Source organism: Clytia hemisphaerica, unplaced genomic scaffold, assembly GCF_902728285.1.
Source record: "Clytia hemisphaerica strain Z4C2 unplaced genomic scaffold, Clytia hemisphaerica genome assembly, whole genome shotgun sequence".
NCBI classification, from domain to species: domain Eukaryota; kingdom Metazoa; phylum Cnidaria; class Hydrozoa; order Leptothecata; family Clytiidae; genus Clytia; species Clytia hemisphaerica.
The window spans coordinates 1110707-1122653 of NW_027104561.1; the positions used below are offsets into that span (position 1 = coordinate 1110707).

Sequence of the window (11947 nt, forward strand, 5' to 3'; positions counted from 1 at the left end):
TTAGCATTTCTTTGTTGAGATTGATAGCTCGTTATCTTCCATGTTCCAGTTGAGTCCAAGCACTTTAGCAGTCATGGTTTCAATGCGATCTTCCTGTTCGATCAGGCTGTTGACCTCCTTTGAGCTTGTCAACCATTCTCGTAAATTCATTGAAGCATCTTTGAATAATTCCTCTGTATTTTTGTACAATTCGACGGCTTCGCCCGTGTTGTTGGCCCCAGTGATGATGTTGTAAACGTAGATGTTGTCCTTGATCTTTTGTGCTATTGGTGTGTTTGACTTCTCGATGTGATGTTGGATCGTGGCACCAAGAAGAATTGGACTTGAAATAATGCCAAATGGTACTATTGCAAGTCGGTATACCATCAAGTTGTCGTTGGAAACTGGTTTGGTGAAATCCTTCACCCATAAAAGTCTTGTTACATTTCGTTGATCCTCTTGGATGCCGATTTGTAGGAATGCCTTTTCGATGTCTGATACAATTCCAATCTTCTTTGTTTTGAATCTCATGAGCAGTCCGCACAAGTCTTCCATGATGACTGGTCCTCTGTAAAGACACTCATTCAAGCTCTTGTTGTCCTTTCGTGTTTTGGCAGATGCATCGTAGACGATTCTCAGCTTTGTCGTTGTACTGTCTGGCTTGACAACGACGTGGTGGGGGATGTAATGTTTTCTGTTAGCATTGTTCATTTCAGAAACATCTACTTTCTCGACCATTCCCTTTTCAACTTGTGTCTGGATAATTTCGTTATATCGCCTGAGAAGGTCTGGATCCTTTTCTAGACGTTTTATTAGGGACTTCAGTCTGCCTAGGGACAGTTCATAATTCTCTGGTAATAAATCGTGATCCTCATCTTCACACGGCCAGCTGACAAAGTATCGTTGACCTTTCTTTGTATGCAACTGTATTTTTGAACATTTCTGTGGCGATTTCGTTTGTGTTGTCTGGTTCGTCTGGTTTGATTCCGATTGTCTCCAGGTTCCAAAAGTCCTCAAGGTTGGGAGGTGTCGGTTGTGATTTGTCTGTGATTGTAGCTTATTGGATTTCCGATAGGATGTTGTTTGATGTATGGGTCATCACAAACAAGGTGCTCTCGGAGTGATGCTTGTCTTTATTTTTGGTGCGTCCGGATATCACCCATCCAAATTTTGATTTCAATACGAATAATCCCTCCTGGACTTGTTTCCTTTTTCCTGTTATGGCATCGTTATAATAGTCACTTTCAATCAAAATACCGATGGTTGAAGCTTCGCTGCTTGTAGGTAAGGTGTCTGCTAGTCTGAAAGTTCTTTGGAATTTCATTTTGTCTTCAAGATGAACGGGATGACGATTAATCTGTGCACAAATCTTAGGCACAACTTTGGCTTTTACTTGGAGAATGTTTTCATCCTTTGACTTCAACACAATGGTGACAACGGGTGAAGTCATTTCCTTTGGCTTTTTCCCGCCAAAGGTAAAAACAGTCAATCGGTTTTTATCTTCAATTTTTAGTTTCAGTTTCTCAACAAGTTCCTCGGTTATGTAAGTGCGGCTACTGCCGGTGTCCATTAGCACTCTGGTGGTTTCTGATGTCGATTTCTTTCTCTCCATAGCTTCGATCAATGTGGTTTGCATAATGACATTCTTGCCAGCGGATAAGAGTCCTTCTTCTTCGATTAAGGTGTCCTCATCAATCTCCACGTCATCAGCAATCATCCCATTGTCTGTTTCCTTTTTGGTGTGAGTAGGGCAAAGACTTCGATGATGGTCAGTTTTCTTGCAATGGTAACACGGTTTTTGTCTCCTAAATCTTCCTTGGTGGCCCTTTAAGCATATGAAGCACTTCCCCCTCAACTTCTCTTTTCTTTCCTTGACGGTTGGAACAGTTTTGCACTCGTCGTTCCAATGTCCCTTTCCACAAAATATGCATTTCAAGGTGCGTTGTCTGGTGTTGGAGAACATGGTTCCATCTCTGTAGTCGGGTCGGTGGTTGCCCTGATGATTTGTATTAGGCTCGTGTTGGACTGCAAGTTCATTTGCTGCAATATATCTCTGTAAGGTTTTTCTCGAGTTCTGGACAGTCCAAAGTTCTTCTGGTGGTTTTTGCATTTCGATCTGCTTGATGACGGATTCACGGAAATTTTATTCGGATTAGAGTGATATTCTGTCTTTGATCAATGTGTTCTCATGGGGCTTCCAATGATCGTAGGTGTTGTTCAATTGTATCGAAAGTTGATCTCAATGAATAGGTTCTATCAGCTGCAACACCCAAGTCCGATAGCTTTGTATAATGGTTATGATCAGTTTCAGTTGCGTATTTCCATATCTCCTCTTCAAAATTTCGATAGCAACGTTATAGTTTGTCTGTGTCAGCTCTAGTCCATTGATCGATTTCAGAGCTCCACCTTCTAGCTGGGAGTGAAGATAGTTCAATTTATCTATCTTGCTAAGTGAGTCATTCTTATCAATTGTTGCAGACCCTCAAAACTGTCCCAGAAGGCTTGCCATTTCAATATCTGTCCATTAAATCTTTTAAGCTCTAACTTTGGTAGTCGAACAGTTTGTTGTTTCACAGTATTCCTTTTCTCTAAAGCTGCAGTTTCGGTCGCAGTGGCTGTGTCGGATTTACACTTCTCCATCTGAACTTCGGACTCGATACGAAGTTTCTCCAGTTGAAATTCTTGTTCTTGTCTCTTTTCCTCAGCTTCGAGTTGGCGATTTTTCTCCTTAGCCTCTACAATCATGGTCGAATGAGAATTCCGGTTATTTTAACGTTTTTCAAGATTTAAAGTTCTGGCGAGAAAGTCGATTTTGGGCTATCTCTTTAACTTAATCGAATATTTCAATTTGGGAGGGGTTGGCAGACTTCAAGGCTATATTCTGAGCCTTATTGGACTATTTTTGAACTTTTGGATCCTGAGATCTTAAGGTCCTAAGTCTTACGTCTAGTGTTAAAACTCAGAGTTAAAATTCTACCCTTCAAACCTACTTTAGAGCACTTACAAATCGATTGTGGTTTCAAAACTTCCCGGTGGATTTCCCTTTTTTCTCAAATATTACGACCATGATTGTAGTTGGCGAATCTTCTCTCGTTCCTCCATCTCAATTTTCTCCTTGGTAGCCTGGATGTAATGTTCCAAATCATCCAAGATGTCTTCAGAAAAAAAGGTCCGCAAAAAAAGAAAAAAAGTTGACAAATAAGAAAAATAGTCAGCAAAAAAAGATAAAAAGTCCACAAAAAAAGAAAAAAAGTCCACAAAAAAAAAAGTTTGGATGTCCCTTCCCAAACTTTATTGAATTTAAATGATATAAATCCAAATGTTCCTTTATTATATGGTTCTTTATTTGTTAACGAAGTTTCTCCCACGATTACAAGATTTATCCTTGCTTTGTTTTCCTTTGCGCTTGTTGAGGCGATTTTCCTCTTGACTCCATAAAACAACGAATTGAACCACCCTCTGCTACCGTGTAATTATCGTAATTATTTCATTAAAATTTAACTCTAAAATACCCTAGAAATATTCCTAGGCTACGTCATATCTGCCTTCGCTCCGAGCGTAAAACAGTCACCACACTGTTCAAACGTCTTGATAGTACATATACATCTATAAGACTACACTCTCAACTCTTACCATGAACCCTGACCAAGGAAAAGGTAAGAATTCAAACTCTTAAACACCATTTGAGGACGCTAATTTACCAATTAGCTTGGCCCACTATTATGAGAGGTTATTGAAGATGTTGCTTAGCAACAGCGGGCCGAAAACCTTGTAGACGGTAGCTTCAACTGATGACCTCAATATAATGGTGATTTATTTTATAACACAACTTCCAAAAATGTTACATTAGCAAATGACACAACCATTTTAATTTGGTAATCACTTACCTTAAAAAACTCAAAATAATTATTTTGCAATTGCTTAATGACTATACTTCGAGTATTGCGAGACATACTCTCCACACATTTTCAATAACAAAGAGTAAGGCCTAAAAGCCTGGAGCTGTATATTATGTAGACTAAAATATTCCCTACTTATATACTACACGTTTTTTTTTTTATAAGAACAAACTATATAAGAACATAAGGCTTCGAGGCCTAAAAATTTAAGAACATTCTAAGAACATTCTAAGGCTTTGGAGACTTAAAAACATGCATTTTCTTAAGAAATTACATCAAAATGCTCAAAAAACGCTGAAAATAAGAACATTTTAAGAACATTTTTAGGCTTCAAATCCAAAAAACTAAGAACACCCGAAGGCTTCGAAAATTTTTGACGTTCTTATAAAAAAAAAACGTGTACTTCAAAAACTGCTGATATAATGAAAATCCTAAACAAAGCAAAATAAAAGACCTATTGTTCAAATATAATGAAGATTTAGTACGTGTTCTACGTCACGTTCAAGTCCGATGAGTTACCGCTTTTAAACTAGCCAAACTCGTTTATGTACAATGAGAATTGCTGAGTTCAGTTTATGAATTGTACAAACGTGCTCAGTTTACGTCATAAACAACGTGTCGAGAAATTTCGAAATGTTTCTTCGTTTCTTCTCTTTTCGAGAATGTTCTTTAAATATTCAAATCGTGTTCGCGACAGCGTACATACTATGTGGACGGCCCCCTATTTGTTCAGCTTTGCGCGTTCACATTTAGAGGTTACTTTCTTCATATCTTGCAAACTATAACTAACCAATTTTGCTTTCCAATCATATTTTTCAATTGAAGTCGAGTATTACCTAATATACTGTATGAAGCAAATCGGTCCTTTACACACCATCTTTTAGAGAGGACAATACTCGAACCTATTGCCCCAATTATACCCTTGGACAGCTAAACTTTCTCATTCTCAAGGCAACATCTCTGACGTACTTCCAAGATTTTTCCACCGTGTCAAATCATACCGACAAAAAAGTTATGTTTTGTTGCTTGCAAATGCATAAACAAAACACACAAAAATCTGAACGCCTAAAAATTTGAAGTTACTTTTGTACTTTAATGGGATAAAATTTCGCGGAGATTAATTTTCACGGTTGAGCCTATCCACGAAATTCAATAATTTCTTGGGTGGCACTATTGGGTGGCAATATTTTCACGATTTTGAGGCTTTTACTTACAGATCATTAGCGCTTCTTTGATGCAAGTAACCATTCAAATTGTATTTATCTGAGATATTTTGAGTTTTCTTTAGAAATATTTCGCGGAAGAGGCCCTTTCGAATTCTGCCGTCCAAAGCAAAAAGCAGGTAAGTCCATAAAAGTCAACATTAAGAAAAACGCAAAAAATCTTTTGACCTGAGCCGATGTACCTTTTCTCTATTAACTAGCTCAAGTTTTGTATTTTTGGAAAGAAAGTAATTGTAGAAAATAAAAGGCTAGTCAATTTCTTTTACTCAGCTATTTATTATCGATTTATTGAGAGATTGTGGACTTACCTGCTTTTGACATAAGAAATGAATGTCGTGGTTATATAGTATTTTTTCAAAAAAAGAAGGTAAGTCCATGTTTAAATTAACAAGACGAGTTCAGAGTGAGGGAAATTACGAAACAAACTTTAGATTTCTAAAATGAATTCGAACATTCGATTGACACATTGGAAATGCTAAACGCGCTAAACGTTCGTATCTGGAAAATCTGAAAATTGACAGTGCAATAGCATATTTTAAAAGAAGGTAAGTCCATAATTAGACTAAGGTAAGTCCATAAAAGAGGTAAGTCCATCTCAGAAAAATAATTTATTTTTCCTTAAAAAGAAGGTATGTCCATTCATTACTGTATATATATAGTCAAGAAGTATAAAACCTTCAACTACTCATAATGGAAACAATAAAGACAAAACTCACAAAACAAGAAGACAATATAAATACAACAAAAATCTAGAACTAGCCATAATTGTCATTAAAATGCCACCGCAATAGCAGATTAAAAAAATGATTTTAATGCATTTTTAAACTTCAAGCAGCTTAGTGCTAATTTATTACCCAGTCATGTTAATAATTGAGTTGGAGACAAATTAAAAACAGTGTGTGGACGTAAATTTGAACTTATTTACAAGAGACTTTTTCTAACTTTCATTGGAATTTGACCAATTAAAAGGCTTGGCATCACAACATATTTACAATTTACATTACAACATCTTGTGCTGGGATTTTATAAATGATCGAAATAATAGTTTCAGTCTTTTCATTTGCGTTTAAGAATGCAGTTAAAATATTCGGTAAAATTTTTTCTTATTGACGCGCACCCGCATGCTTATGTCTTATATTGATACAAAATTCTAAGGAGTGAGTGCTGTGTTTCAAAAGACTGAGTGAGAAAATAATAGAATATTATCTTTAAATTCCAATTTATCGAATTTTTAATTTTATTTTGTTACTCTAATTATTTCAAGTGCTTTTTTAAAAAGAGTATCAAAATTAACCCTTTCGCAGCGAGGGGGTCCATGTGTTAAGAGGGTTAGTAGTATCTATAACAAAGTCAATTTTTTCAGAATCAGATTTTCTATAAAAGGCAAAAAACCAACCTCCTTTGTTTTCAGAAAACATTTCATTAATGTTTTGAAAACAAATTTTTTCAGGATTTAAATCATCAATGTAAATCCATTTATTCTCAATAAATATACCACATGCAAAATGGGCACCACAATTCCTTACAATGGCATGTAATGTGTAGCTATTTTCTTTTACTATAATCTCCTCAAAAAATCTACAATTGTTTATACATACTGTTGTACAGAGTTCTATAAGAAGAAAAATAGGCAAATTGACAACTTGAATCTGTGCTGGTATGTTGACAGAGCAAGAATCACAATTAATTTCTGAGCTTGGATTAAGAGAATTTGATACACAGTTTGGCCACAAACTTGCATCAACTAAAATCTCTGGATATAAAAAATGCGAAAGAAGACTGACAATGCTACCCGTTTCTCTTTGTTCCTTCTCACTACCACAACTATTACAAGTACCCTGAATTACAAAACTTGTTTCAAAAACATGTCTCTCTTCTTCTGATAATTCTTTGAAAATATTACTTCCAAAAATCTCTTGAAACTCTGCGTCGCTATTTCTTCTCACAAAGGTACCACAATTTTCAATAATCTTAGACCATACCGGTTCCCTAATTTCATCCAGCAGTCGAAAAGCATTACTTTTCATATCGTAATCTTCAAGTGAAATTTCCATTGATCCACTTAATTGAAGCAGCTTAAAAAAATCACTTGATTTTTCATATGATACTTTAGCTTTCATTTCTGGAAGAAGCAAGCGGTAACATATTTCAAGAAAGCAATCAACAGCGCAAGAATAGGTACGACTGCCAGTTGTCCTGCTTGAATTTCGGAAATGTGCAACATTCAATGCAGTGTCTAGATTAATCGCAAAGTCTTCCTCTGCCATACTGTGAAAAATCTTCAAATTATTTTAGGAGCAAAAAGCAAAAAATGTAATTACAGTTGACACTGTCTAATTTGACGTTCTACTATTTGATAAGCCCGTTTTGGATAAAAATTTGAAGTCACTTTAAAGGTTTTGAAAAACCACTCTCTTATTTGATTTCTAGTAACAAAAAAAATGCCAGATATTTTGAAATTCAAATGTTCGATTTTGTTGCGTTCAAATTAGAAACTCAAAATTTGACTCCTCAAATATTGCAAATATCAAAGATTTCTTCCAAAAAACTTATATAAATTTTCAGCAAGATCTTCGGTTATTGTACTGATTCGACGTTCAAAAACCAATCGCAATAATCAACCTTCGCTTCGCCTTCTTCTTCCCGTGTTACTCTATAATTCAATATTTACTTTAGGGATTTGGGAGACTTTCTCAATATTCAATATGCTGTGGTATTCGATGAGAATCCCTTGAAATTTGAATTAGAGAGTGTCAATTACTGTATATATAGATTTTTGCAAAATGCAAACTTTCCTTTATGGAATTTCCCTTTTATAGGGCGCCTTGTTTTATACTTTAGTTCAGTTTCAAAAATTCTTTTAATTGTCAGCTGTGTGCTGTTCTGTATCAATAGTGTTAGAACGATGATGGAAAAAACTATATAAATAACTGTCAGACTGTTGTTCTGTCAGTCTGTGTTCTGTTTCGCTGGAAAATATAAATCAATCTCAATGTCTAAAAAGGATTCAAATTGTTTAGTTTTCCTTTCAGCAAACTCACACTGGATTGTTGGGTTTATAGAAAAGTAGTGCGATTGGACTACTGGACTGTGCTAATAACTGGAATAAAACAGATTTAAAGAAACAGGGAGAAATTCAAGATGTCTGCCACCATCACATCAGGTCCACCAACTTTCCTTTTTTATCGCTGACATTACCTTATACCTAAAGCCAGAGCCATCGGCTGATCGTTTGAAACATAGTCAATAGAAGAAATACCAGATAATTCAATTGACATTGTTTGAAAGCTCCGACACGATAGGAAGAAACAAACGTCCGCCGCGCAAGCTAAAAAAGAGCTATCCTGTAAAACACGGCTTATCGCTCTTCATTCCGGGAAATCAAATAACCGTTAATTGATAATGTTCCGCTAAGCGGAACTAAAATACTGAAACGCGCGCGCAAAATTATGAGATGTTTTCCCAACTTTCCCTCACGAGTGAAGCTATGAATGCCATCCTCGGAAGCTTTAGGCTTCCTGCGGTGGCAATGAACATTCACAGAAAATCAATCAGGTTGGAATTGAAAAGGAAAATATGATGACATAGAAATCCACCAATGCAAAACTAGTAATCTAAAGTGACTACAAGGAAGAAAGCGACTCAATATGAGTTAAGATGGAAAGAAGTAACTCAATATTAGTCATAAATTTTCAAGAAAACACATTATATATAGTTTTCTTCTCCTGTCAGTCTACCTGGAGTTTGTTTTCATCTTGTACAGGCCGCTGGGGTAATGTCGCCTGACTGTCTTGAATGACAGTCAGCCTGTCCCAAGCCAGGATAAAGACAGAGGGTCCCAGAGAGGACTAATTACCCTTTCATTATAACATCGTCTCTCTAAGAGGAAAAAGAATTCGGCCATTCTTTGTTGTTTGTAGACCTGACAGGAGAAAACATTTTATTTTCATACTATATATATTTGCCTAGTATATAAGGATGTGCGAGGATGTCCCCTGCCTGGTGTCTAGTGCAGTCGGCTCGAAAGGAGTCTAAGGTGTTTACACCTTCGTTGATTCATTTTTTTGTTTTCTTCTCCTGTCAGTCTACCTGGAGTTTGTTTTCATCTTGTACAGGCCACTGGGGTAATGTCGCCTGACTGTCTTGAATGACAGTCAGCCTGTCCCAAGCCAGGATAAAGACAGAGGGACTCAGAGAGGACTAAATACCCTTTCATTATAACACCGTCTCTCTAAGAGGAAAAAGAATTCGGCCATTCTTTGTTGTTTGTAGACCTGACAGGAGAAAACATTTTATTTTCATACTATATATATATATAGTGAAGATATGTAATATCTGTCATTTTAGAAAAAGAAAAGTATTGATATATAAATAACTCAAACTGATAAAAACGAAAAAAAGTTAAGAATATTTTTGTTAATTGTGTATATTTACGATTTTTTTGGTATTTTTAATTTTTTAATCATTCCGAAACAGAGGGTAATTTAGCAAAAAGTTAAAGGGAACTTAAATAGTGGTATGTGAAAGAAAAACCTAATCCAAATGAAGATAGAAGAAAAGTAATAGTGGAGAAACAATGAATTGCAAAAAACTTTTTTGATAAACACACTTCCGTACAATCATTTACACAAGTTCATCAAAATACATATAAAATGGGGACGAATACAAAAGCAAACACATCAAATGAATTAAAAAAAAGATACAAACACAAAACAAAACCCGAAGTCCCAGACTTGTGACTGGCATAGTGACTTTCCACCGGCTTTCCACGTGTTTAAGGGCCCACACTCAGTCGCCTTCGGAAAACATAATAGAAAAAGGAACTGACCAGCAGCTTCCAAACAAATAACAGACAACAAACAGACACTACAACAAAATACAGTACAAAAGGGCAGAAAGACGTACACTACAGGTGAAACAAACATTTGTAACAAACACAATCTCACACAAAAATGGAAAAAATCACACAAAAACTGAAAAGAACAGAATCGTAAGTTGGACGCGAACCCGGTTCGGCAAGCCGCGACGGGAGGACTGCACAGGGAAAAGAAAAGTAGGAAATGAATACCTCCGATGCTAATGCTAATTCTTTAAACAGAAAAAAAAACAAAAAAAAAACACACACACACACACATACAATACACAAGAAACAATTTCACAATTTGAAAATATGTAAAAATTCTTCGACGGTTTTCCCATACTTCATAAAACAGTCGTAGTAATAGAAATAACCATCAAATACTTTCAAGCCACACAGACTTTTTCAATGTTCTTGACAATCATCTTCAGAATGAGATCATTGATTCTTTCTATGATATCAGAGTTGCACTTAACAGGCTAAAGAAATCGACTTTGAAGAAAATTGCTTCCGAAATTATCTCAAGTGGTCCTTTGGTTTCTCTTGACTCTTTCTCTGAGCAACACTATCTTTACATTTTGGATATCATCGAAACTCTTATTTATATTCCACTCCCTACTAAAGTAAAGAAAGTAGCACCAAAACATATTTGCAATGTATTTTTTGACAACAAAGCCATAGAACTCATTCATCTTCCTTCTATTTTAAACCAACCTGACATTTTAGAACTTCTTCCTGAACCTTTGACGACCAAAGAAAAAAGACCATTTGTCACTTATTCTCTACATAAAACTATACGAAATAAAATTCTCAATTATCAAGACACTGTAAATTCTATTTTTATGGATGATGAGGTCTCATTTACACTTGACTCTGATCGTTGTGAATGTGTTAATTCAGAATTTTGTGATCCTTTCCACCAACACATTATAACTGGTGATTTGAGAGTTGTAGAAAACTCTAAATTACGTAAACTTTTAACAAAAGGCCCCAACTACCGTGAACCAAAACGTGTAAATTTTAAAAGAGCTTTAGAAAATATCATTACTAGTTTAGATCAATGCATTGATACTTTAGAGCAAAAAACTAAATTCAAAGCTAGGGCATTTAAATTTTGGAGGGACACAATTATTTCGAAAGTTGAAATTAAGATTAGAAAACTCAAAAAGAAAACGAAAATACATGACACTAAACCTATTCTAAAGAATCCAGAAGTGCTGGCTTATCTGGAAACCTTACAGAAAAGATTTGTCATTGTCACAATCGACAAAGCATCTAAGAACTTTGCTTTGATTTGTAAAAAGTTTTATGTTTCTAGATTACTGAGAGAAATCTCTGGAAATAAAACCTATCAGCCTTCTAATCTTGATTTGAACTCCATTTTAGAAAATAGCGAAAACTTGTGTAAACATTTGGATTATCATTATCTGACAAAATGAAAACTCTCCCCATTATGTATTGGATTCCTAAAATGCATAAGAATCCTATTGGTTGCCGCTTCATCATTGCTTCTAAATCATGTAGTACCAAACCGCTGTCTCGTGCTGTCTCCATGGTCTTCAAAGTCCTATACAAACATGTTGAGCAATTCCATCATAAATCTCGTTTCTTTTCTAGTTTCAATAAGTTCTGGCTTATGATACTTTGCGCAAAGAAACGGAATTCCGTTGAAAATTAAAACCTTCTTTAAATTGGACAAATCCTAGAAAATTTGTTCCCAAATGACCCATAGAAGTTTTCTTTTGCATAAACACACATTTTAAAGTTTAAAATTCTTTTAAAAATTGTGGAAAAGGTACACTTTATTAAAAACACATTTCGTGCACTAAACTTCACTTTTCTTCAACACGGGGGTCAAAACGCACAAAAAAAAACGAGATTCGCTCTTTCGAGAGAAAGAGAATTCACTCAAGTAAATTCACTCAAGTAAATTAATCTTATTGTTGTATAGTTATACGTTGTATAGAAAACTTTGTGTATGATTTTTT

General features: G+C 35.4%; 2 protein-coding genes across 2 annotated transcripts; both read right to left on the bottom strand.

The window, feature by feature from the left end:
- LOC136823243 (uncharacterized) lies at positions 1–717 on the bottom strand. Its single transcript, XM_067079424.1, has one exon. The coding sequence runs from the start codon at positions 715–717 to the stop codon at positions 1–3; it is 717 nt and encodes a 238-aa protein (XP_066935525.1).
- A 319-nt stretch (positions 718–1036) lies between these two features.
- Positions 1037–2089, bottom strand: LOC136823244 (uncharacterized). Its single transcript, XM_067079425.1, has one exon. The coding sequence runs from the start codon at positions 2087–2089 to the stop codon at positions 1037–1039; it is 1053 nt and encodes a 350-aa protein (XP_066935526.1).
- Between the last annotated feature and the right edge of the window lie 9858 nt (positions 2090–11947).